The 27,688-nt window shown below is 43.1% G+C and overlaps 1 protein-coding gene across 2 annotated transcripts in view; it reads left to right on the forward strand.

The window, feature by feature from the left end:
• Positions 1 to 27,688, forward strand: part of ENKD1 (enkurin domain containing 1) — a 215,014-nt gene that overhangs the window by 76,732 nt on the left and 110,594 nt on the right. For both annotated transcript variants that reach the window (XM_030203660.1, XM_030203659.1), the window contains exons 3-4: positions 19,510 to 19,734; positions 22,227 to 22,399. In XM_030203660.1, coding sequence (XP_030059520.1) covers positions 19,510 to 19,734; positions 22,227 to 22,399 — 398 coding nt within the window. The remainder of the gene's footprint in view (positions 1 to 19,509; positions 19,735 to 22,226; positions 22,400 to 27,688) is intronic.

Consider the following 27,688-nt stretch of genomic DNA (forward strand, 5'->3'; position numbering starts at 1 on the left):
CTAACGGGCACTTCCAATTTTCAACTGTAGTTTCCTTTTTTTTTTTTTTTAGGGGTAACTTGTGGGTCCTATTGGGAATAATGGAGTCTATGTATGTGGATATGAAACATAGTAGGTGAAATTGATCATACAGGTTTATACGTATGGGCACTGGAAAAGTGTGTTTTTGTTTTCTTTGCAGGGTATCTTGATGGTCCATGCATGCACAACCCTAACAGACCTAGTGGCTATTAATAATGGAGGGCACTGAATACACTATGTCTATGTATGTGGATAAGAAACAAATTGGAGGAGTAGCCTAGTGGTTAGGGTGGTGGACTTTGGTCCTGGGGAACTGAGGAACTGAGTTCGATTCCCACTTCAGGCACAGGCAGCTCCTTGTGACTCTGGGCAAGTCACTTAACCCTCCATTGCCCCATGTAAGCCGCATTGAGCCTGCCATGAGTGGGAAAACAGGGGTACAAATGTAATAAAATAGATAAAATAAATTAGATGACAATGAATACACCGGCCTATATGCATGGATAATGGATAAGTTTTTTTTTGTTTGTTTGGTTATTTTTCCCTTCTTCTTGGAAGTTGGCAGGAACGGGGGGGTTGTATGAATCATTATCGGTTCTGCTGTTGGGGGGTTAGACGTTATAAGTGCCAGTTCCCGTGGGCAGAACGAAGCCTCTTGGGATTGCGGGAAAAGGGGGAGGGGTAGGGGAAGGGTTGTGGATGGTTTGTGTTCTTGAGCTAGGTCAGGGAGCTTAATAGAGCTGGACAGCGGGCGGCATGACAGGGAATGTATGATTGGAAGTTGTGGGTTTGCCTGGGGACTGGGAGACTGTGGTCTGGGAGGGGATGCTCACTTGGGACATCCCTTCTGGAATTTTGATATTGGTTATATATACAATGATATTTCTTACAACTGGTTAAAGTGGTTACATGGATTGTAGGGGGGATTAATTCTCCACGAAAGAGGTCCAAGATACTGCAACATTTACACAGAAACGGGGTGGACGTTGCTTTACTGCAGGAATGTATGCTAATGTATGCAGGATGTATGCTAATTAGCTGGTTTGCATTCAATTGATCTCAACTCACTATGCACACAAAGGACCACACACCTTTAATTTTACAGGTGGTCTGGAGCTGTTGGTAATTTCGAGGAGCTGTCATCTGTGCCAACATAACATGGCACGTCCATGATATGCATGCATTGCACTGTCAACAATGCATGTTATTTGTGTGTTCATACGTCTGTGTGTGTACAGCTGTGTTGAAGAAGGGATGGCTGCGCAGCAAGGTTTCCACGGCCAGAAGCCGAACTTCTCCAACATGGATGTACTGTTGCTGGCACAGTTCATTGTTGTTAATGAGAAGCCAGGGAAGAGGAGAAATGTTACAAGGATGGATGAGGGCTGGAAGGTGGAACAGCTCCTCCTTAACAGGTGTTCTTCATACCCATGATCAGTGAGTATTTCCGCCATTTCTCATTATGCACCTCCCTCGCTCCTGTCCCTATTGTGAATACATACCTCAAGACAACTGTCAACATAACGTATACATTGCAATCTGCTTAAGGGTCTGGGACTAAAGAAATACATGCAGTTAACCGGAGCATGCACTTAACCGTTGTGACCCAAAGAAGCTTGACATCTGATACACATATGTACAGTACTGTTTATTATCCATACAGTATACAGTCTTCGTTAACTGACATTAGGCTTACTTGAAGTTATCAGTCATAGTCCTCTGTACACTCTTGTGTCTGTGAGTTCCATAGACTACGTCTGCCAAACAGTAGCACTGACATCCAGTGGCCTCCAGATAGGCCCGCACGGTGTTGAGACTCTCCAGCTCTCTTGCAAAAGTGACAGGAGGTTGTTGAATTTCGTCAGCATATGCCTCGCTGCTCATTTCATCTTCTGTTTCATCATCAGCCGTTGCCTGCGTGTAGGCGCATATCTGGACATCTGTGCTGTCGTCAGCTGTTTGTAGATCGTAATCAACAGCTACGTAATGATGAAACTCCTCTTCAGTAACACTGGCTGGGATGTCAATAAACTCTTCATCTGACGCGTTTGCAACAGCTGCATCTGTTTCATCCCTTTCCACATCCCTAATAAAGGTTGCTCGCTTGTAGCAGTTCACAATGGTTGCCTGTGTAACATAATTCCAGGCTTCTTTCTGCATATGTAGGGAATCCAACAGTGATAGATTACGAGCCAGTTCAACAGCATGTTTATCCTTGCCAGTCTGGTCATCCATAACGCTCATCAGACGACGTAGCACAAGAGCCCAATAATGTTTTTTGAAATTGGCTATTATGCCCTGATCCATAGGTGGATCAGAGAGGTAGTATTTGGTGGCAGGAAGACCACCTTGACATTAGACAGCCTGACATCGTCACTGTGTGCAGAACAATTATCACAAAGCAACCAAATCTGTCGCTTTTGTGCCCGCATTCTAGTGTCTCTTTAGCCACTGCTTCCAGATTTCCCCAGTCATCCATGAATTTGCGTTAGCCTCATATGACACAGGAAGTCGCTTAACATTCTTGAAGCAACGGGGCTGTTTGCTCTTTCCATGATGAGTGGTTTCAACTTCTCACTCCCATCCATATTGTAGCAAAGGAGGATCGTCAGTCAGTCCTTCGACGTTTTACTTCCTGTAGTTTCGGCTTGTTTGAATGCAAGTGTTCCATCAGAAATCGCTCGCCAGTAGAGACCGTTTTTGTCAGCATTGAAAATGTCAGAAGGTGCAAACTCGTTCAAGATGGTAGGAAGAACTGAAACAACCCAATTTTCAGCACCAAAGTCATTGTCTTGTTTCTCACCATGCTGTTTCTTGAATTTTATGTTGTTCCTCTCCTTCCATCTTTCCAACCATCCAACAGTGGCTTTAAATTCAGTTAGTCCAAGACTTTCAGCTAGCTGATTAGCTTTCTCCATAAGCAGTGGACCACTGACAGGAAACTGTCTGCTCCTGGCTTGAGAAAACCATCGAAGAAGAGCATCTTCTACATTCTCAGCTTTTCCCGCCCGTTTTTGTTTCCTGTGTGGATTTGTATTGGTTTGCCAGTCTTCCAGAAGCTGGTCTTTCTGCTTCAAGATATGTGAAATTTGACTGTGATTGACACCATATTCTTTAGCAGTAGATGCTTGACTTTGTTTTCTAATTTTTAAAGAACTTCTATTCGTTCAGCCACTGTTGACAACGACGACGATGACTCCAGTGTACACTCTAACAACATTCTTTCGCTTCTTCTGCCTGTGGCAGGTAACCATCGAGATTTCAAATTTACCGCCCCTTTGTCACGCGTCAGTTGGCTTCCATATTCCGTGCAAAGTAAAGGGTTAATACATATAATAATAGTTGAAAATGTGTGAGAGGGGGAATGAATGTGGATTGGATATACGGGGGGGGGGGGGGGGCAAGTCTCGGGATGAGATGAAGGAAAGCGGGTTTCCGGTGAGGTCTCACTTCCTTGGGGAATCAACTGGCTGGAGGAGAGAATAGTCAGTTATTGGGGAACAAGGGGAAGGGAAGGGGGGGGGGGGGAGGCCAGGGAGGGTTACGGGTAGGGCCTTGGAATGTTAATGGTCTAAACAATCCTGGGAAGCGAAGTGTAATTTTTAGAGAGTTGCGTAGAATGCAATGAGATGTAGTAATGTTACAGGAGACACTTGTCCAGAAGAAGGATATGCGGTTGTTACAACACAAGGGATTAGGGGAAATTTTTTATTGGCGAGCCCCAGGGGAGGAAAAAAGGGGGAACTGGCAATTTATATTAGGGAGGGGGGTTCATTTTGAGCAGGAACAAATTTATATGGAGAGTCAAGGGAGATGTATAGCGGTCAAGGGAAAGATACATAATCGACCAATTACCTTTGTCAATATATATGCTCCCAATGGGGGACAAGGTGCATTTTTTGATGCATTGCGGATAGAACTAGTACGGTTTGTTACAGTGAGGGTAATCATGGGGGGAGGGGGAAATTTCAACTTAACAATGACAGATATGGTCCATTCAAAGGGGGGGGGGGGGGTCTGAGAGTGGGCAGGCGAATAGGGGGAAGCTTTTGCATATGTTTAAAGATCTGGATTTAGTGGACATATGGAGGTTGCAACACCTAGGGCAAGAACCTACTCCTTTTTCTCTCATGCACAACAAACATATACTAGGTTGGATGCAGTCTGGTGTAGTTGAAGTTTATGTGGGGAGGTTAGAGACTGAGAAATAGGGAATATCCACGTGTCAGACCATGCACCGATATGGATAGGCCTAAGGGATTTAGAAAAGGAACAGGTACCTCATGAAAGACTCCAGAGTTTAATTACACGTTGAGTGAAGAAAAGGATTCTCCAATTCGTTTTAAATTTACTACATTGTAGCTTCATCACATGCCCCCTAGTCCTAGTATTTTTGAAAAGCGTAAACAGACGCTTCACATCTACCCGTTCAACTCCACTCATTATTTTATAGACCTCTATCATATCTCCCCTCAGCCACCTTTTCTCCAAGCTGAAGAGCCCTAGCCGCTTTAGCCTTTCCTCATAGGGAAGTCGTCCCATCCCCTTTATCATTTTTGTTGCCCTTCTCTGCACCTTTTCTAATTCCACTATATCTTTTTTGAGATGCGATGACCAGAATTGAACACAATATTCGAGGTGTGGTCGCACCATGGAGCGATACAAAGGCATTATAACATCCTCATTTTTGTTTTCCATTATAATACAGCAGTGCTTCGTTGTGTCTCAGGGTCTGCTTGATGCCTTTCAGTGAATGAGAGTCCATGTGAATGTGGAATGTGGGAGGGGTGTGTGGGTGTGTGTGTGTGTGTGTGTGTGTGTGTGAATGTATGCTTCTCTGGCTTTGTCTCTCTCTCTGGGGTTTTAAATACTGCATTCTTTTCCCACACACCGGCCTAATAATTTGGTTTGCTTTGATCCTATGTCTCCTGATTCACCAAGAAAGTGTGAATTCCTGTGAACTAGCATAGTGGTATATTTTTATTGTTTTCCTGTGCAGATTCTGGTCTGTTTTATTTGTTGAAAGCTTTATTCAAAAATAGGATACTGCCACTATTATTCAAAACAAATGTTATTTCACCAGCTGAAGTAGCCAAAAACATTCAACAGTTGCTATTTGTATTATATATTAAAGGAGGGAAAAAAGCCTCTGTATTCCCACTTCAGAACATAATCACATCTGTTATACTGGGATGGAATCTTCATTGGCTAAAAAACCTCCAATTGTAACTTTAATAAATAATCACATCTAACAAACTCTTATCTTTAGTGCCGCCAATGTAGTTGCAATTTGGTTTCACTCTTGTACGCCCGACGGGGTCCCATTTCGCCATTGCAGGCTTTATCAAGGGAACAACCTCATGCTACGTTGTGAATCTGTAGATAAAGAAACAAATTAGCGCCTGTACCAGTGCCATACTCATGCACTTAGTTACGGTTTGCACTCGTTTATCTGACCTACTTGCTATGCTGTGCGATATTATTTAACAAACCAGCATTGCCTAGAAAATGGCGTCTTAAAACTATCACCCTATGATGTCACTGCTGTGTGATCGGTTGGCATATCGTCAGGAAATCTAGAGACAAGATCTTAAAGGGCCCATTCTACAAAAAAGTGGCCTATTGGATCATAGTGTTCAAACCTTTAGGCTCTAAAGATTTGAGTCTGAAGATCCACCGTTGTTCTGCTTGAAGGAGATGTTTTGCTCTATTCCCACCTCTAATGTCAAATGTAACCTGATCAATTGTAACACAACGGAATTCTGTGAAATCATGCTTTGCAGTGTTGCAATGTGCTACCAAGGGGGAACCTAATTGTTTCCTCTTCAGGCAGGATTTATGTTCCAATAGTCTTGTGTGGAGCTGTCTCGTGGTTTTGCCTATATAGATCTTAAAACTGGGACATTGTAATAGGTACACAACATGGTCAGATTTACAATTAGTATAAGAATTTATGTGGTATTTCTTCAAATCGACCGGGTTGATGAATTCCCTACGTTCCAACTTCATGTTGCAACTGCTGCAGCCATTGCATTTAAAATGGCCCCTTCTCACTGTTGAGTGAAGAACAATTTTCATCCGATTCGTTTTAAATTTACTACTTTGTAGCATCATCGCATGCCCCCTAGTCCTAGTATTTTTGGAAAGTGTAAACAGATGCTTCACGTCTACCTGTTCAACTCCACTCATCATTTTATAGACCTCTATCATATCTCCCCTCAGTCGTCTTTTCTCCAAGCTGAAGAGCCCTAGCCACTTTAGCCTCTCCTCATAGGGAAGTCGACTCATCCCCTTTATCCCCTTCTAAGGATCTCCAAACCTTAGAAGAATGGTCGAGGGTCTGGCAGTTAAATTTAAAACCAAGAAGTGTAGAGTGATGCACTTGGGGTGCAGAAACCCCAAAAAAGAGATACCGAATAGGAGGGGAGAGGTTAGTAAGTTCGACTCAGGAGAGAGACCTTGGGGTGTTGGTGTCCGAGAATCTAAAGGTGAAGAAACAATACGACAAGGCGACGGCCATGGCCAGAAGGATGTAGGCTGTGTAGAGAGGGGCATAACCAGCAGAAGAAAGGAGGTGTTGATGCCCCTCAACAAGTTGTTGGTGAGGCCCCACTTGGAGTATTGTGTTCAGTTTTGGAGGCCGTATCTTGCTAAAGATGTAAAAAGACTGGAAGCGATGCAAAGAAAAGCTACAAAAATGGTATGAGATTTGCGTTGCAAACCGCACGAGGAGAGACTTGCTGACCTGAACATGTATACCTTAGAGGAAAGGAGAAACAGGGGTGACATGATACAGACGTTCAAATATTTGAAAGGTATTAATCCACAAATAAACCTTTATCGGAGACGGGAAAGCAGTAGAACTAGAGGATATGAATTGAGGTTGAAGGGGGGCAGACAGGATTAATGCCAGGAAGTATTTTTTCAATGAGAGGGTGGTGGATATGTGGAATGCCCTCCCGTGGGAGGTGGTGTAGATGAAAACGCAAACATGCGTGGGATAAACACAAAGGAATCCTGTTTAGAAGAAATGGTTCCACGGAATCTTAGCGGAGATTGGGTGGCGACGCTGGTAATTGGGAAATAAAATGAGAGCTGGGCAGACTTCTACGGTCTATGCCCTGATCGTGACTAAATATGATGACTCCCAAATCTACCTCTCTACCCCTGAAATCTCAACCAGCATCCAGACCAGTGTTTCAGCCTGCCTATCTGATATCGCTGCCTGGATGTCTCAACGTCATCTGAAACTTAACATGGCCAAAACTGAGCTTCTCATCTTTCCCCCTAAACCTACCTCGCCTCTCCCCCCTTTCTCTATTTCTGTGGATGGCACTTTTATTCGCCCTGTCTCATCAGCTCGTAACCTTGGGGTCATCTTCAACTCCTCTCTCTCCTTCTCTGCTCACATTCAGCAGATTGCCAAAACCTGTCGTTTCTTTCTGTATAACATCAGCAAAATCCGTCCCTTCATCTCTGAACACTCTACCAGAACCCTTATCTACACTCTTATCACCTCTTGTCTTGATTATTGTAACCTGCTTCTCACCGGCCTCCCTGTTAGCCATCTCTCTCCTCTTCAATCAGTCCAAAACTCTGCTGCGCGACTCATTTTCCGCCAAAGTCGCTATGCTCACATTAGCCCTCTCCTTAAGTCACTTCACTGGTTCCCTATCCGCTTCCGCATTCAATTCAAACTTCTCTTGTTAACCTATAAGTGCATTCACTCTGCCACTCCCCAGTACCTCTCCACTCTTGTCTCTCCCTACTTCCCCCCTCGAGTACTCCATTCTGTAGATAAATCTCTCTTATCTGTCCCCTTCTCCTCTACTGCTAATTCCAGACTTTGTTCCTTTTATCTTGCTGCACCTCACGCCTGGAATGGACTTCCCGAGCAAGTACGTCTAGCCCCGTCTTTGGCCGTTTTCAAGTCCAAACTTAAAGCCTACCTCTTTACCACTGCTTTTGACTCCTAACCACTACTCACTTGCCCTGTCCTTTTATCCTCACCTCTTTATTCCCTTACCCTTAATTGTTCTGTCTGTTACCTGTCTTATCTAGATTGTAAGCTCTTTGAGCAGGGATTGTTTGTGTATGGTGTACAGCGCTGCATATGCCTTGTAGCACTATAGAAATGATAAGTAGCAGTAGTAGTAGTAAATAGATAGGGATGGGCTGGAGTGTAAATTTTAAGGGGCTTTGACGTTAGCTTCAGAACTTAGTACAACAACAGTGCTGGGTAGACTTCTACAGTCTGTGCCCTGAGAAAGGCAAGGACAAATCAAACTCGGGTATACAAATGAAGTATCACATGCCATACAAATGAGTTTATCTTGTTGGGCAGACTGGATGGACCGTACAGGTCTTTATCTGCCGTCATTTACTATGTATGTTTCGTAGTCTGGAGATTAAATGAATCATTGCTGGATGAGGTACAGGCCTGTGAGGGGCTACGCAATGTTATAAAGGAATATTTAAATTTCAATGATAAGGGGGATGTGTCAGATGGGACACTTTAGGGATGCGCTTAAATCAGTACTTAGGGGACATCTGATGAAATGGGGGGCACAACGGAAGAGGAAGAGGCAGCAACATGAAGTAGGGGTACGTCAGAGGTTAGTGTACTTAGAGGCCTTGCATCAGGGTGGAACAGACCCAGAGGTATTTAGAGAACTCCTTTCCTGTAGAACAGAGCTACAGAAAATTCAGATTGAGCGGATGGAATTTTGTAGAAAAATGGCAAAGCAGAAGTTCTTTGAGTTCAGTAACAGGGCTGGCAATATGCTGACGCGCAGTCTCCGTCAGCGACAATCTAATAGTACTATCACAAAAATAAAAGGCCCTGGGGATAGGATTTATCATCAAGATGGGGATATAAGGGAACAGTTTGTTCAGTACTATTCACACTTATACTCGGAGGGGACAGCAATATCAGGCTTAGAGATTCAAAAATATTTAAGTGATCTGTGTCTTACAAAACTGTCGGATTCTCAAAGGAAGGGGTTGGACTCACCGATCTCAACACAGGAGGTGACCAGGGTTATAAAGGGCTTAAAGGGAGGTAAAGCGCTGGGATTGGATGGGTACACTGCCAAATTTTATAAACTGCTGGGAGGAGACTTGGCACCTCTTTTGCAGAGGGTTGTCAATGAATTTTTTAAGATAGGATCGTTGCCAACAAGTATGCACATGGCAGGTATTTTGGTTCTTTTAAAGCTAGGCCGAGACCCAACAGTGTGCTGATCTTACCGACCAATCTCTTTACTTAATGTTGACATTAAAATCCTGGCTAAGGTAATGGTGGACCGATTGAGTAAGGTACTACCCAAATAATTCATGAAGATCAGTCGGGCTTTATATCTCACCGACAAGTAGCCGATAATATCAGAAGGTCCTTAAATGTAAGTTGGGGAGCCCAAAGGCAAGAGGATGCATTTGCGTTATTAACAACAGATATGGAGAATGCGTTTGACAGGGTGGAATGGGACTATTTATGGGAGGTTATGAAGAGTATGGGCTTCAGGGAGGGTTTTATAGGCTGGTTGAAGGGTCTGTATGCTTCGCCAGTTGCAAGGAGAAAAGTTAACGGGGGATATTCAGGTCAGTTTAGTATCCAAAGGAGCACTCAACAGGGGTGTCCCCTCTCCCTACTGCTTTTTGCTATTTCTATAGAACCATTAGCACAGAGGGTTAGAACTGTGTCTGATATTAGAGGGATACATCTTGGGGGCAGGGAGCACAAGATAGCGCTATTTGCCAATGATCTTCTTTTTTATGTAAGGGACCCGCGGATGACGTTGCCCATCATATGAAGGGAGTTCAATTTTTACGGGGGTTTGTCCGGTTTCAAGGTGAATTACGATAAATCTGACATAATGGGGATTACGATTTCTGACACAGTCTTAGAGAGCATGTTACAGTCCTTTTCGTTCAAAAAAGCAGGAAAAAGTTTTTAAGTATCTTGGGATACAGCTACCCCGTGACCTCACCCAACTATATCTGTTGAATTATGCTCCTCTTTTCAGAGAGATTCGTAGGGATTTGAGTAGGTGGAAGAGTGGGTGGCTCTTGTGGTGGAGCAGAATAGCGGTGGTTAAAATGAATATCTTGCCTAGACTGCTATTCCTATTTCAAACCTTACAGGTGGGAATTCCCAAGGGAGATTTAATCAGACTGCAATCAGATATTCTGAAATTTGTATGGGGAGGGAAACAGGCCAGGTTATCGAGAAATGTTTTGTGGGGAGGGGTAGAGCAGGGGGGTAGGGGTATGCCCAACATAATTTGGTATTACTGGGCTGCTCAATTAAAACAAATTGTGGAATGGAGTAAAGGGACTAGATCACAGGTGACAATACTGGAGCAGAGTTTTGTACCGGACCACAGCCTGGGGGGTAATCTGTGGACCTCCAGATCAATGAACAACTTTAAACATATGACGCCTAACCCGTTCGTGTCCCACCTGCAGAGATTGTGGGGCTCACTGAAGTACAAACTTAGGGGGTCCCGGGGAACCTCTACACTGGCTCAGATTACCTTGGAGCCCGAATTCCAGGCGGGTAGAGAGGGGGGAGTATTCAAAGAGTGGATCTGAAAAGGGTTATGTAGATTTCGGGACTTTTTGGAAGACGGGAATATGAGGGAGTTTGGGGATCTTCAGAGGACATATGAACTGCCGGCCACAGATTTCTATGCCTATTTACAGATTAGACATTTTATAGCAGGTCAAGGCTGGCTGAGGGCAGATCCTGTGGAGAGCGAATCGCTGGAAAGTTTGTGGGAATCCTTGGACAAAGTGGGGAAGGGGATTTCAATGTTCTACCAGTATATCTACTACTCTACTACTTAACACTTATATAGCGCTACCAGGCATACGCAGCGCTGTACACCATACACATAAAGACAGTCCCTGCTCAAAAGAGCTCACAATCTAATAAGACAGGTAACAGACAGAACAACTAAGAGGCAGGGGGAATTAAAGAGGAGGGGATAAAGGTACAGGCAAGTGAGCAGTGGTTATGACTTAAAAGCGGGGGGGGGGGGGGGGGGGGGGGACTTGTCAGGTTGCCCTACATGCTGGCTTGGGAAAAAGACTTAAATAGTGAGTTCAGTGTGAGAGAGTGGGAAATGGTGTGTTTGGAGGTGAAAAAAGCCTCTGTGTGTGTTCTGATAACAGAAAATGCCTACAAGGTGTTAAGTACATGGTACTATACACCAGATAGGGTGAAACGTATGTACCCAAATGTAACTGACCATTGTTGGAGATGTAGACAGGAAATTGGTACTTCCATGTTTGGTGGACCTGCCCATCACTGCAGACATTTTGGAAGGAAATATCCCGGAATTTAATGCTAATTTTGGACACTTGAGTTTCCTTTAGATCCGAAATGGTGCTTGTTGGGCTGGGGGAATTGGAGAGGGCAGAAGTGGCAGAAACGCCTTAAACGACTTTGCCTTGCGGCAGCTAAAACTGTTTAGCCTCTCATTGGAAGCAGAGTATCGACCCTTCCATACGAAGTTGGAAAGCGAAGCTTCAGATATTGGCAGACCTAGAAAAATTAACTGATTGGAGAGTTGGGAGATTTAACCCAGAGATGACAGAGTGGACACATCTGGAACGAATATTGAACACTGAGGGCAGGAAGAGTGGTGGCAGACCCTAGGGGGGGTGGGGACGGGTAGATAGGGTTGGGGAGAGGGGAAGGGGGATAGGGACAGGGGAGGAGGGAGGGGGATCGAGGGGGTGGTTAAGGGGTTAATTTTACGTTTATTGAAAGTGTGGGGGGGGGGGGGAGTAATGATGATTATAACCAATTTGATTCGTTGGTACGATATCACAAATGTCATTACAGTTTATGCCTCTTATTCTCTGTTCATCTTACCAATTTATGATTGTTGAATAAAAAAATCTTTAAATTAAAAAAAAAAGAAATAAAATAAAACATGGAAAATAAGATGATACCTTTTTTATTGGACATAATACATTTCTTGATTAGCTTTCGAAGGTTGCCCTTCTTCATCAGATCAGAAATAAGTAAATGTTGGTAGATGACAGTATATATAAGTGAAACATCAAAACATTTCAGTGACAATCTAACAGGATGGGGGTGGATAGTGCATATCTCCCTGTCTATCACCTATCCACCCCCATCCTGTTAGATTGTCACTGAAATGCTTTGATGTTTCACTTACAGTGGGGGAAATAAGTATTTGATCCCTTGCTGATTTTGTAAGTTTGCCCACTGACAAAGACATGAGCAGCCCATAATTGAAGGGTAGGTTATTGGTAACAGTGAGAGATAGCACATCACAAATTAAATCCGGAAAATCACATTGTGGAAAGTATATGAATTTATTTGCATTCTGCAGAGGGAAATAAGTATTAATCCCTCTGGCAAACAAGACCTAATACTTGGTGGCAAAACCCTTGTTGGCAAGCACAGCGGTCAGACGTCTTCTGTAGTTGATGATGAGGTTTGCACACATGTCAGGAGGAATTTTGGTCCACTCCTCTTTGCAGATCATCTCTAAATCATTAAGAGTTCTGGGCTGTTGCTTGGCAACTCGCAGCTTCAGCTCCCTCCATAAGTTTTCAATGGGATTAAGGTCTGGTGACTGGCTAGGCCACTCCATGACCCTAATGTGCTTCTTCCTGAGCCACTCCTTTGTTGCCTTGGCTGTATGTTTTGGGTCATTGTCGTGCTGGAAGACCCAGCCACGACCCATTTTTAAGGCCCTGGCGGAGGGAAGGAGGTTGTCACTCAGAATTGTACGGTACATGGCCCCATCCATTCTCCCATTGATGCGGTGAAGTAGTCCTGTGCCCTTAGCAGAGAAACACCCCAAAACATAACATTTCCACCTCCATGCTTGACAGTGGGGACGGTGTTCTTTGGGTCATAGGCAGCATTTCTCTTCCTCCAAACACGGCGAGTTGAGTTCATGCCAAAGAGCTCAATTTTTGTCCCATCTGACCACAGCACCTTCTCCCAATCACTCTCGGCATCATCCAGGTGTTCACTGGCAACTTCAGACGGGCCGTCATATGTGCCTTCCGGAGCAGGGGGACCTTGCGGGCACTGCAGGATTGCAATCCGTTATGTCGTAATGTGTTACCAATGGTTTTCGTGGTGACAGTGGTCCCAGCTGCCTTGAGATCATTGACAAGTTCCCCCCTTGTAGTTGTAGGCTGATTTCTAACCTTCCTCATGATCAAGGATACCCCACGAGGTGAGATTTTGCGTGGAGCCCCAGATCTTTGTCGATTGACAGTCATTTTGTACTTCTTCCATTTTCTTACTATGGCACCAACAGTTGTCTCCTTCTCGCCCAGCGTCTTACTGATGGTTTTGTAGCCCATTCCAGCCTTGTGCAGGTGTATGATCTTGTCCCTGACATCCTTAGACAGCTCCTTGCTCTTGGCCATTTTGTAGAGGTTAGAGTCTGACTGATTCACTGAGTCTGTGGACAGGTGTCTTTCATACAGGTGACCATTGCCGACAGCTGTCTGTCATGCAGGTAACGAGTTGATTTGGAGCATCTACCTGGTCTGTAGGGGCCAGATCTCTTACTGGTTGGTGGGGGATCAAATACTTATTTCCCTCTGCAGAATGCAAATAAATTCATATACTTTCCACAATGTGATTTTCCGGATTTAATTTGTGATGTGCTATCTCTCACTGTTACCAATAACCTACCCTTCAATTATGGGCTGCTCATGTCTTTGTCAGTGGGCAAACTTACAAAATCAGCAAGGGATCAAATACTTATTTCCCCCACTGTATATATACTGTCATCTACCAACATTTGCTTATTTCCGATCTGGGTAAGTGAACATTATTTTGCTCTGTGCTTTTGTAACTTAAAGATTGGGGTTTAAAAGAGGAATTGTAAGTTATTGATATAAGACAGAATTTAAAAAAAAAACATTAACTAGCCTCCATCCCTTTTCCCCATAGTATTAAAACTTGAACTTTCTACCACAGCATGGTTCAATGTGGAGTATCCTTGAAGGATACTGTTAAACAGGATCTTTAGGGAATCCCCATAGAGAGGTTTCAATAATGGTGAAAGAAAGCCAGGAGTGTTCAATGGGAGAACAGAGTAAGGGATGTAAATTATTCCAGTTAACTTCAAAGCAGCCTGTAGATGCAAGGAAAAAAGACAATTTGAAGTATCTATATACAAATGCTAGAATCCTTAAAAATAAGATAGGAAAATTGGAATATATAGCTGTAAATGAAGAGGTAGATATAATAGGCATTTCAGAGACCTGGTAGAAGGAGAACAGTCAATGAGACACTTTGTTAGCAGGATACAAATTATATTGCAATGATAGAGTGGATCAAATTGGAGGGGTGTGTGTGTGTGTGCTATATGTTAAAGACGGAATTGAGTCAAACAAAATAAACATTCTACTTGAAATGGATAGCAGCGAGGAATCTTTATGGATACAAATTCCAGGTGTGAGGAGAAGGACTATATGGGTAGGGCTGTACTACCTTCCGTCAGGACAGAATGAACAGACAGATGAAAATATGTTTACAGAAATGAGGAAAGCTGTCGGGTGCTATAATAATTGGTGATTTCAATTTTCCTAATATTGACTGGATAAATGTTACATCAGATAAAATTTCTAGATGTAATAAATGACTACTTCTTGGAGTAACTGATCCAGGAACCAACAAGAGGGGGAGTTATTTTGGATCTAATCCTTAGTGGACTGTGGGGCATAGTATGAGAGGTAATGATGTTGGATCTACTGGGAAACAGTAATCATAAAATGATCAAATGATATCTGGCATGAAGTCACTATAGAAATCTATTGTAGCAGGTTTTAATTTTTGAAAGGGCAACTATGACAAAATTAGGAAATTGGTTAAAAAGAAGTAGAAAGGATCAGCCACAAAAGTTAGGACTTTAAATCAGACATGGATGTTGTTCAAAAATACCATTGTGGAAGCCCTGACTAGATGTATTCCAGTATTAATAACGGTGGAAAAAAGAAATGACAGCCAGCATGGTAAAACGGTGGGGGGAAAGAGGCCATTAGAGCCAAAAGAAAATCTTCAAAAATGGAAAAAGGATCCAAATGAAGAAAATAAGAAGCAACATAAGCACTGTCAAGCCAAATGCAAAGCATTGATAAAGAAGGCTAAAAGAGAATATGTAGAAAAACTTGCCATGGAGACAAAAACTCATAGTAACACTTTTTTCAGGTATATCATAAGCAGGAAGCATGCGAATGAATCAGTGGGACCATTAGATCAAGAAGGAGCAAAAGGAGCACTCAAGAAGGACAAGACCATAGCGGACAGACAGACTGAATACATTTTTTATTTATTTATTTGGATTTTGCTCACACCTTTTTCAGTAGTAGCTCAAGGTGAATTACATTCAGATACACTGGATATTTCTCTGTCCCAGGAGGACTCACAATCTAAGTTTGTACCTGAGGCAATGGAGGGTTAAGTGACTTGCCCAAGATCACAAGGAGCAGCAGTGGGATTTGAACTGGCCACCTCTGGATTTCAAACCCAGTGGTCATTCCTCTGTTTTGCTTCAGTCTTTACAGACGAAGATCTAAGAGATCTACCTGTACCGGAAATGGTTTTCAGGGGTGACGATGCGGAGGAGCTGAAAAAAATCTCAGTGAACTTAGAAGATGTACTGAGACAAATTGACAAGTTAAAGAGTGATAAATCACTTGGACCTGATTGTATACACCGCAGGGTATTGCAAGAACTCAAACATGAAATTGCTGATCTGCTATTAGTGTAACCTGTCGTTAATATCATCAGTAGTACCTGAAGACTGGAGGATGGCCAATGTGTTGCTGAATCTTAGAAAGGGTTTTAGGGGTGATCAGGGAAATTACAGTCTGGTAAGCCTGACTTCAGTGCCGGGCAAAATAGTGGAAACTATTATAAAGAATAAAATTACGGGACACATAGACAAACATGATTTAATGGGGCAGAGTCAGCATGGTTTCAGCCAAGGGAAGTCTTTCCTCATCAATTTGCTTCATTTCTTTGAAGGCATGAATAAACATGTGGATAAAGGTGAGCCAGTTGATGTAGTGTATCTAGATTTTCAGAAAACTTTGACAAAATATCTCATGAGAGACTCCTGAGAAAATTAAGGAGTCATAGGATAAAAGGCAATGTCCTTCTGTGATTAAGAATTGGTTATTGGACAGAAAACAGAGAGTAGGGTTAAATGGCTATTTTTCTCAATGAAGGAGGGTGAATATTTATAAATTATCTGGAAATTGGAACAATGAGTTGAGGTGATTAAATTTGCAGATGACAGAAAACTATTCAAAGTTGTCGAAATGCGTACGGATTGTGAAAAATTGCAGGAAGAACTTAGGAAGCTGGAAGACTGGGCATCCAAATGACAGATGAAATTTAATGTAGACAAATGCAAAGTGATTAGCATTGGGAAGAATAATCCGAATCATAGTTATTTTATGCTAGGGTCCACTTGAGTCAGCACTCAAGAAAAAGACATAGATGACATTGTAGACAATAAGCTGATATCTTTTCTCCAGTGTGCAACAGCAGCCAAAAAAGCAAACGACGCTAGGAGTGATTGGGAAAGGGAGGCAAAACAAGGCCAAATATATATTATAATGCCTTTGTATCGCTCCATGGTGCGACCTCACCTTGAGTATTGCATTCAATTCTGGTCGCTGTATCTCAAAAAAGATATAGCAGAATTAGAAAAGGTTCAAAGAAGAGCGACCAAAATGATAGAGGGTGAGATCAGGCAGGGTGCGAGGGTCGCAAAGCAAGAGAAGTGGGGAGGGGGAAGTCGCTTGGGTACCCTAGACCGCCACGGGAGGACAGAGCCGAAAGGGCCAGAATCAAGAGTTTAGGGCCAGTGTGGGAAAACAGCCAGTCCCCTTCACCATTGAGGTCAATGAAGCTGAAAGACTACAAGTCCCAGCAGCCCTTGAGAGAGAGGCCTGGTAGGATAAGGAAGTGTTACCCCCAACTATGAGTCCCAGAATCCTAGGGGAAGAGGATCGGGGGGGGGGGGGGCTGGATGAACAGAATAAGAAACAGCTGGGAGAGGGGGATAATGATGATGGGAAGCAGCTGGTAAAAAAGGCTGTAGAGGAGCCCATGGACTGGCAGTTGGGAGAAGGTGGAGGAGGATTGGAGAGAGAGGAGACTTCAGAAGGAGAGCCCATGGACATTTCAGCCTTAGCTCAAGCTAAAGGTGGGCAGGTAAAAGGGCTCATGGCCACATGGTTCTGTGGCTTAATGAAAGAGGGAAAGAAGTGGCTGCAGAAGCACTCCAGCAGAGGGTGAGGGTTTTCAACTACGGTCAGGGTGGTTGTCGGATGTTAGAGACTGACAGAAGTTGGGTGGGACCCCTTTCATCTCCCTGGAAGTAAGCAGAATGGAGTGAAGGAAAAATTGAAGCAAAAACCTTCTGATTGTGTGTATCAAGGACAGTGCTGGAGAAAATAAATAAAGGGGAAAAAGAAAGACTGTTGGTCTGAAGTTTGTAAATCCTGGACATGGGGACCCGGAGAAGGGACAGGCACGGGAGAGCTGTCTCTGTGTTTTTCTCCTGGCAAGAGGACTGCTCAGCTGGGAAGTTCGAGGAATTGCGGTGTCCTGTGGATTACAAACCTGTGAAGGCCCCCGTGGGGTCACAAGGGGATGGAACTGCTCCCATATGAGGAAAGGCTAAAGAGGTTAGGGCTCTTCAGCTTGGAAAAGAGGCAGCTGAGGGGGGATATGATTGAGGTCTACAAAATCCTGAGAGGTGTGGAGCGGGTGAAGGTGAATCGATTTTTCACTCATTCAAAAAATACAAAGACAAGGGGACACTCAATGAAATTGCATGGAAATACTTTTAAAACAAATAGGTGGAAATATTATTTCACTCAAATAGTTAAGCTCTGGAACTCGTTGCCAGAGGATGCGGTAACGGCAGTTAGCATATCTGGGTTTAAAAAAGGTTTGGACAAGTTCCTGGAGGAAGAGTCCATAGTCTGTTATTGGGAGGAACATGGGGGAAGCCGCTGCTTGCCCTAGGATTGGTAGTATGAAATGGTGCTAATAATTGGGTTTCTGCCAGGTACTTGTGACCTGGATTGGCCACTGGTGGAAGCAGGATACTGGGCTAGATGGACCATTAGTCCGACTCTGTATGGCTGTTCTTATGTTCTTATATTGATTATGTAAGTTATTGCTAATTTTCTTTTTTATATAATATAATATGCTTAGAATATAAGCCCTAGTTCTGTCTGAGATAAACAGATATTCAAAGCAACCTCAAAGATGTGAGTTTTGCTATCTAGTTCTAGATTCTAGCTGAACATTTGCCCAGTAAGAAATAGTGGCCTTCATTCATTGATGAATATGCATACATTTATGCATTCATTCAGCAACGCAAAAGGCTAATGGCTTTTTGGCTATATTCCAAAGCTTAGGTTATGAGCCTAGGACAGTCCCTTCCTGGCCTTTTGGCTGAGCCTGAGAATCTGCACAATATTGAGAGTTCATAATGCACTACCACTCCACTGGGCACACAATAATGCTACAACCACAGCCAAAACAAAAGGATTATACTTCCTGCTGAAAAATGAAATTAAAGCACCATGGGAAAAAGAGAGGGTTAAAAGCTATGCCTGTAACTTGTACTGCTGAATAAAATGAATTGGGTATACATTAGGTAATCAGCGATAACCATTAGGCACTTTTACACTATGAGCAACATTGTTGTGGTCTGCAGTTAAGCAAGGGTACAACAAACTTTGAGACAACCCTTTATCTTTGGTTAGATGCCCAGCTCTAGCTCATGCCATTTTTTAGGTGTAGGTCAAGGCAAGTTACATTGAGGTAGTAGGTACTTCCCTGTCCCTAGAGGGATTCCAATCTATTCTTACTGTACAGTGCCTTGAGTGAATTCCTTCAAAAAGGTGGTAAATAAATCCTAATAAATAAATAAATCTAAAAGAGCAATTCTGTAACCGGGAGCATGTAGTTATGTGCCTCTTTCTTATGTAAGTGCACTATGCACTATTCAGCAAGATAGCATAAAACTGCAAAGGGGGTATACATGTGGGCAGAGCATGGGAGGGACAAGGGCGTGTCTCCAGTTTTTGTATGTAATTTATAGAATACTATTTGTTACTCACGTAACATGGAAAACTTAGGCACGGACACTTACATCTGCCATCAATCTGGTGTAAATAATCGCACCTAACTTTAGGTAATCCAGTACCGACTTATGCTAGTATTCTGTAATGGCAACTTGGCTCACAGCTGCTGCTATAGAACTGGTGCACCCAGTGGGGGATGCCCAGTTATAGAATTGGCCCTAAGTTTGTACCTGAGGCAATGGAGGGTTAAACGACTTGCCCAAGATCACAGCAGTGTCAGTGGGAATATCACTGAGTTCAGAACTAGTGACTGGATTATGAGAATCAAATGGAAGCTTTAAAATATGTTCTCCTTTCTCTCTCTAGCTCGGGGAAGGCTAGAAGGAAACTCTGTGAAGCTGGACTTTCTCTCTGGGCCTTTGGCACCTGATCCCATCTTATACCCAATGTGTTATAGTGCCCGTCCTGCAAATCCACCTCCACGAATTCGCCCCAATGCCAAGGAGATCCTAGAGCGAGGGCAGAAAGGCACTGTTGGGGTCTTATTGCAGCTGGAGGGAATATCGCTACAAAGAGAATCACCTCCCAAAAGTGAGTATTTAATGTGAAACTCGTAGGCTGAACATACAAAACAATACACTGAACATCCCACTAATTGAGCCTATATAGACAGCACTCAAAGCCCCAGGGAGGGAGAGATGCAGCACATAATTCTAAAAGTGGATTCCCTGTGGTTTGCACTCGTTACCTTGGAACGCGGAATGGTAGGTCATGACTGTATTGTGATTATCTGAAGCTGATAAAATTAACACATGGAGAACCGGTTGAAGAGAGTAGAGCAGGAATGTGAAGCTACAATACTGGAAAGCCACAAACCAATCTGGTTTCAGGATATCTTTAATGAACATGCATGAGACAAATCAAAGATATAAATGGCAAGTGACCGACTCACCTGCAAATGCGCAGTAGAGACTTCCCTCTCTGTCCCGCCCTCGCGTCAAGACGTGATGACGTCAGAGGGCGGAACAGAGAGGGAAACGGAGTCGGACTGTTGGACGCTGCTGCTGGAGCCTGGAAACGAACATCGCGCGCACCAACCTCCACACTCCCCCCACCTCCCCGCTGCTGCTCCTGCCCCCCTCCGTATCGGGCCACCTGCACTGACCTGACAGCGCCTCTCACCTCAATCCTCTCACCTCCATGTGGAAGCGCTGTAGGCAGCAGCAGGGCGATCTGCTGCTGCCTGCAGCGCTTTCACACGGAGGTGAGAGGCGCTGTCAGGTCAGTGCAGGGGGCCCGGCACGGAGGGGGAGGGAGCGGCGGCGAGGAGGGTAGCTGGAAATCTCGCCCGTTTTAATGGGCTTAACGGCTGGTACATATATATATATATATATATCATTCAAATTCTTTAAGAATATCTTGAAAACCTAAATGGTTTGACGCTCCTGGAACAGAGGATATCCTTAGAAATGGGAAAGAGATACTGGGGCGACCAACAGCAATATACAGAATAATGTGTTTATCTGTTTGGCAGTGCAGACTTGTTTACCTTCATGACAGGAAGCAGGTGGATTTGGGTAAACAAAACAGAGCTAGTATACACTGCTAATAGTGGAATCACAAACTAGAAACATTAATGTAAACATTCAGGAGCCTCCTGGGTGATCAGTGTGCCCCAATGTACATCAGAATAACTCCTAACAGAGAAAAATTCCTAAAAGGAGAGATCATATATACTGTACCACAACAAAAACTCCTCTCTATGTTACACCAGACAAATCTGGACAATAACATTCAATATTTAATTTATTAAATTAAACACATCAGTATTTAGGGACAGATTTTCAGTGTATGGCAGTGACTAATCAATGAAGTTGCTCAGATATCTGCCATCATGCCATTATGTGAACTCTTCAAAGTTCAACGTTCACTGTGGCTTTATAACTGGGTAATCATCAGTCTCCCATTAAAATTAGTGTCCAATATCGGTGTCCAGTGACCAGCTCAAAGTATTCATAAAGGGCTAGATTAGGGTAAATGGTGCTCAAAAATCGGCACTCAGTGCTATTCTATAATGGGCACTCAAAGATAAGCGCCCATTATAGAATAGCATTGAGTACTGATTTCGGTGCCCAAATTTAGACCCCAGGACTTATACCAACCGAAACCAGGTATAATTCCTGGTGTCCGATTTGGGTGCATATCCCCAGTATTCTGTAACACCATGCAAAATTTAGGAATGCCCCTGATCCGCTCCACCACCTTTCATGGCCATGCCCCCCTTTTGAGTTGCATACTAAAAGATTTGGGTGCACATTGTTATGGAATAGCACATAGCAAGATATGCATGCAAATTCAAATTGGTGTCAATTAGTACCTAATTATTGGCATTAATTGGCTTGTTAGCCAATTTAGTTGGGCGCACATCTTAGCTGCCAATATATAGAATCTGGGGGGAAGTGCCCAACAGAAAACATTTAAAAATGTATTAAAAATACTGTCATTTGTAATGTGTTAAGTGACAGCATTTTTATCTCCATAATTGATGGTTTGTTCCTGACCACAGTCTGACGAGATTCCTTGTTTTGAAGCCTGCATCAGGGACCTTCCTTATGCTCCAAAAGACCGCTTTTTAATGCCACATATTATTAATAACTCTTATTTCAGGATTGAATAATTTGTGGAATTAAAAACAGTCTTTTGGAACATAAGAAAGGTTCCCGATGCAGGCTGCAGCAAACCTTGAAGAGTTCACATAATGGTGTGATGGCGGACATCTGAGCAGCTCCATTAATTAGTCGCTGCCAATTAAATCCATTCACTAAAGGTCTCCTGCTAAATATTGATGTGTTTAATAAATTAAATATTTAAAACTATTGTCCAGATTAGTCTGGTATAATTTAGAGAGGAGTTTTTCTTATAGCCCGATGTATATCAGTCAGAGAGACACCTATCCACAAAGACTTCAGTTTTTTTGATCAAGAATGAGGGAGAGGAGCTGCAACTAGTTTGGGGATGCTACATTTGATAGTGGATTAAAGGGTTACTGAATGAGCTAAAGATGTGCCTCCCTGATTCTCCAGGGAAAGATCCCAAGGACCATGAAAAGGAGAATGTACGGAGAATGAGAGAGATCCAGAAAAAATGCAGAGAGAAGGAAATGGAAAAGGAACACAGCCGATCCAAACCTGTTAAAGCCCTGTGGAAATCTCAGAAATATGATCATGTGGAATCAAAAGTGAAAGCCAAACTTCAGGTACACTGCCTTTGCTCATTCTCCTGAAGAGACAGCAGCTGATAATTGTTAAGCTAGAAGGGAGCAACAGTCAGAACTCATTTCAGATGAAAGGGCAGCAGCCAGTGCTCATTAAAACAAAGGAGGGATACTACCTGTATTTCAACTGTTCTGTGAGGATACTGCAGTCTTACATGTGGGTGTCATCATCTGATAGAGCCAGCACAGAACACTTTCCAGCTTATTTGCTACAGCTTTTTCGAATGTTGCACTGCTCATACAGAGGTGTTTTCCCACCTCCCATTGCCAGTCATCATTTTTCCACAGACAAAATGGTCACACGTTTCTGTGCTCCATACAGCATGCATCAAATTTAGTTATTCTTGCTATTGCTTTCATTCACAGTCCTGTTGTTTGTCGTGCGGGGACCATCTGCAAATGTTTTCATTTTCCCTAGGAAGGTTTTTCAGCAATTGTAAGTTTATCTTTATTTTCCGTGGCCCATTCTCTGTGGCTATTTTTCCTGATATGTACCACAAAAAGGTTTCTAGTGGCTTTAAAGAGTGTGCAAGGCTTGTGTTGTTTGGTTTATGGGGATGATTGGGGGTGGGGTAGGGGGGTAGTGAAACTAGTTAAAAACATTGAACTACATATGTATTTGATTGATTGTTTTAATATATCTTTATTCATTTGTTCAGTAGAAATGAGAAACATACAAGATTACTGTAAATATAAGAGGAAAACATAGTCTTGAAATCTTAAATATGTTTTGAATTGAAAAAAAGTGCGTCAGGCGTATAAGGACCATATCAATTATGGATACCCGGGATCTGATCATGATTCCTCACCAACATTGTATCTTATATTCACAGATATCAAAAAAAGGAATCCAAGATCGAAAAAACCAGCGCAAACATATGTATGGTGCAGATAAGTCCAGTCTTTTGTCACAGGAAGCACAGGTTTTCATGGCTCCGGAAGCTGAACTGGACACTAAGGATGCATCAGCATCAAGAGTGCATTAAGCAATCTTGACTTTGAGCGTCAATAGAAGCTGTTGAGGATGGTCATCTACCAAATCAGAGGATATCTAACTCCAATGGCTTCTATAGATGCTCAATGTCAAGCGTGATCAATGCACTCTTGAGGCCGATGCATCCCCAGCATCTAGTGCAGTTCCCAAACTCCTCCCAAGAAAGAGGGAGGGTTTGTCCTTGTCCTTATTGGCTCTGAAGGACAAGGACGCTGGATATCAGGTAGAGGCCAAAACTCACCAACATTGGTTCCCTTTGAAACATGGTACTGAGTTCACTGGTACCCTCAAAGCACCCCTGATGTGAGAATCGCTTAAACTTCTCGACATTGGAGGGAAGTGATAGCCTCCAAGGGGCTGAGACGCAGCTTCCGATTACACCCCAAGTGTCCCAGGGGACATGGCTACTCCGACTGTTGTGCCCCAGTCTTTGTTGATGGCAGCCTTTAAAGAGCAGTTCATAGGGAAACTGGAAGATTATATGGGGCGATTTTTGCGTGGAATGAAATCACAGCTTTGACAGGATCAGTGCCGGAACTCGAGGCAGTGCAACAGATTCTTGAAGCCCATTCACCGCCTTCAGGGGTTGCATCAACACTGAGGCCTCAAAGGTCATTGGATTAAGTGCATATTGTGCCAGTGTCAATCTCAAGCCTTCTGCTCAGTATGCAGCAGCAGCAGCTAAGAAAACAAGTAGAATGTTTGGAATTATTTAGAAAGGAATAGAGAAAAAACCCAAGAATATTATAATGCTTTTGTATTACTCCATGGTGTGACCACACTTCAAATATTGTGTGCAATTCTGTCACTGCATATCAATAAAGATATAGCGTAATTAGAAAAAGGTACAGAGAAGAGCAACCAAAATGATGGAGTGGAATGACTTCCCTGTAAGGAAAGGCTAAAGAGGATAGGGGTCTTCAGCTTGGAGAAGAGACAGCTGAGGGTTGATATGAATGAGGTCTATAAAATCATGAGTGGAGCAGAATGGGTAGATGGAAAGGAATCCTGTTTAGAAGGAATCGATCTACGGAATCTTAGCGGAGATTGGGTGGCGATGCCAGTAATTGGGAAGGAAAACCGGTGCTAGGCAGACTACTACAGTCTACGCCCTGATCGTAACTGAATAGATAAGGATGGGTTGGAGTGTAATTTTGAAGTGGCTTCAACATTAGCTTCCGAACTTTTAGTACAAGAACAGTGCTGGGCAGACCTTTATGGTCTGTGCCGTGAGAAAGGCAAGGACAAATCAAATTCGGGAATACATATAACGTATCACATACCATGTAAAATGAGTTTATCTTGTTGGGCAAACTGGATGGACCATTCAGGTCTTTATCTGCCATCATTTACTATGTTAGTATATTTTACTCTTTTGGGATCTTGCCAGGTATTTGTAGCCTGGATTGGCCACTATTTGAAGTAGGATTCTGGGCTTGATGGCCCTTCGGTCTGTCCCAATATGGTGATATTTGCATATTGAGGAAAGGTCGCTTCCCTAATGTACAGATCCCCAGTGCCTCTGTGCCACTGTCCCAGGAGTGACCAAGAGGTTATTTGCTCGAGGCAAGCAGAGACTCAAACATCTCCTACAGGACACTTTTACTAGTCAGAATCTAGGCACTCTGGGGTATCTTAGGAGGTGCTACAGGTCTTCTCAAAAGAGGGGTCCACTGGTCTCCCTTCAGACCATCCCGAGCACATGAGGAGACATTTTTCCCAAAATGGGTTCTCATTCATTGATTTTTGTCACTGATATGTCCCATTTCCTTTTATTGATGAGCCCAGGGTGGTACCTTTGGACATCCTCCAGTTCGATGACCCCCCGAAAGTTGTAGGGGTGGGGCACAGGAATAACGTCAGGAAGTACATTTTCATGGAGAGGGTGGTAGATACCTGGAATACCCTCCCACGGTAGGTGGGGGAGATGAAAATGGTAACAGAATTTAAAAAATGATTGGGATAAACACAAAGGAATCCTGTATAGAAGACGTGGAACCAAACAAGCGTAGCAGTGATTGAATGGCAACACCAGTAATTGGGAAGTGAAGTCAGTGCTGGGCAGACTATTACGGTCTGTGCCCTGATTGTGGCTGGACAGATTCAGCTTCCTTAACTGGAGAACAAGGCCAGTATCGGGCAGATTTTACGGTCTGTAGCCTGAAAATGGCGAGGACAAATCAAGATCAAGTAAACTTTTGCAACTAGACTACTGCAATGCAGCATACGTAAGGTGCAAGGAAAACACACTAAAATCACTGCAAACAGTCCAAAACATGGCAGCAAGACTGATTTTCAAGAAATCAAAATATGAAAGAGCAACCCCACTTCTTGAAACACTACATTGGCTACCAGTCAAGGCAAGAATATTTTTCAAAGTGAGCACCCTAATTTTCAAGATACTATTTGGAATGGCACCCAAATACATGCTTAACATGATTGAACTATCCTCAAGAAATGCCAGCCCAGTAAACAGAAACTACCTACTTCTACATCTACCCAACTGTAAAATCACCATCTACAAAACAATCTACACAGCAGGATTTAGCTACCAGGGTTCCAAATGGTGGAACTTGATACTAAAACCATAAGAAGCATCACAAATCTCCTCCAATTCAGAAAAGAAATGAAACCTACCTTTAAAAAAAATTCTACAGCTAATCACAAAGATATTGTCACCTTCATTTCAAATCCACAAAAACTATATGAATAAATATCACTAAAACTCTGCAATTGAACACAAAAGCTACCACTACCTTTTCCACTTCAAATCTATCTCTTCAAAAACTGTATGAATAACCACACAAACTATAGATGCCCTCTCAACATTGCACAACACTATTTTATCTCCACCAAAATGTAAATTGTAAGCTGCTTTGAACTGAAACTTGTTTTTGGATAATAGTGGCATACAAGATTGCATAAATAAAAATAAATAAAATATCATACTATGAGTATATCCTGTTGGGTAGACTGGATGGATCATACAGTTCTTTATCTGCCATCATCTGCTATGCTACTATGATATTGCTAAAAGGCTTTCTAGTTAAGTTTTCCTCTTTGAAGATGATACCAAAATCTGCAATAGGGAGAATGGTGTGGATAATATGAGGAAGGACTTAGCGAAGCTAGAGGAATGGTCTGGAATTTAGCAGCTAAGATTTAAATGCAGGGTCATGCACTTGAGCTGAAAAAAAAGAACAAAGGATATGGTACAGTTTAAGGGATAAAGAACTTTTGTGCATGAAAGAGGAACGGGACTTGGGTACAGTCGTATGTGATAATCTTAAGATGGCCATACAGGTAGAAAAGTTGATGGCGAAAGCTAGGAGGATGCTTGGGTGCATAGGGAGAGGAATGGCCAGTAGGAAAAAGGAGGTGATGATACCCCTGTATAAGACTGGTGAGACCTCATTTAGAATATTGTGTACAATTCTGCAGACCACACCTTCAAAAGCATACAAACAGGATGGAGCCAGTCCAGAGGGCAGGTACTAAAATGGTCAGTGGTCTTTGTCATAAAGAGTATGAGGACAGACTTAAAGATCTTGATTGTATACTTTGGAAGAAAGGCGGGAGATTGGAGATATGATAGAGACATAAATGCCCAGGAGGCAAGTCTCTTTCAATTGAAAGGAAGCTCTGGAATGAGGGGACATAGGATGAAGGTGGTAATTCTTCATGGAAAGGGTGATGAATTTGTGGAATGGCCTCCCAGTGAAAGTGGTGGAAATGAAAGCAGTATCTGAATTCAAAAGTGCTTGGGACAACCACATAGGATCTCTAAGAAAGTGATAGAAAGAGTAGATCGTATAGATGGGCAGACTGGATAAGCCATGTGGAGGGGCATAATCGAACGGGGCGCCCAAGTTTTCCTGAGGGCGTCCTTGCAGGACGTCCCCGCGAAGGGGCGGGGAACCCCGTATTATCGAAACAAGATGGGCGTCCATCTTTCGTTTCGATAATACGGTCGTGGACTAGAGAATGACGTGAGGACAAAGTTTGTCCCCGTCCCCCTGAACTCTATTCATGTCCCCGCGAACTCTGTCCCTACCTACAGAAGCCTCGCTGTTTAACCACGCTTAAGATTTACCTTTGGGTTTAAAAAGCAAAATCATGTGCATGTAAGGACTGCATACACGAATTAAAACAAATGCCCTTAAAATGTAATAATACTTGACTGGTCTGGCAAGCAATAATGAAACAGTGATGGAATATTCATTCACATAACAAGCAATAATGAGCACTGATTTTTCTAATCATTCTACAACTCCAAG

The sequence above is a fragment of the Microcaecilia unicolor genome, chromosome 5 (assembly GCF_901765095.1).
Source record: "Microcaecilia unicolor chromosome 5, aMicUni1.1, whole genome shotgun sequence".
NCBI lineage: Eukaryota > Metazoa > Chordata > Amphibia > Gymnophiona > Siphonopidae > Microcaecilia > Microcaecilia unicolor.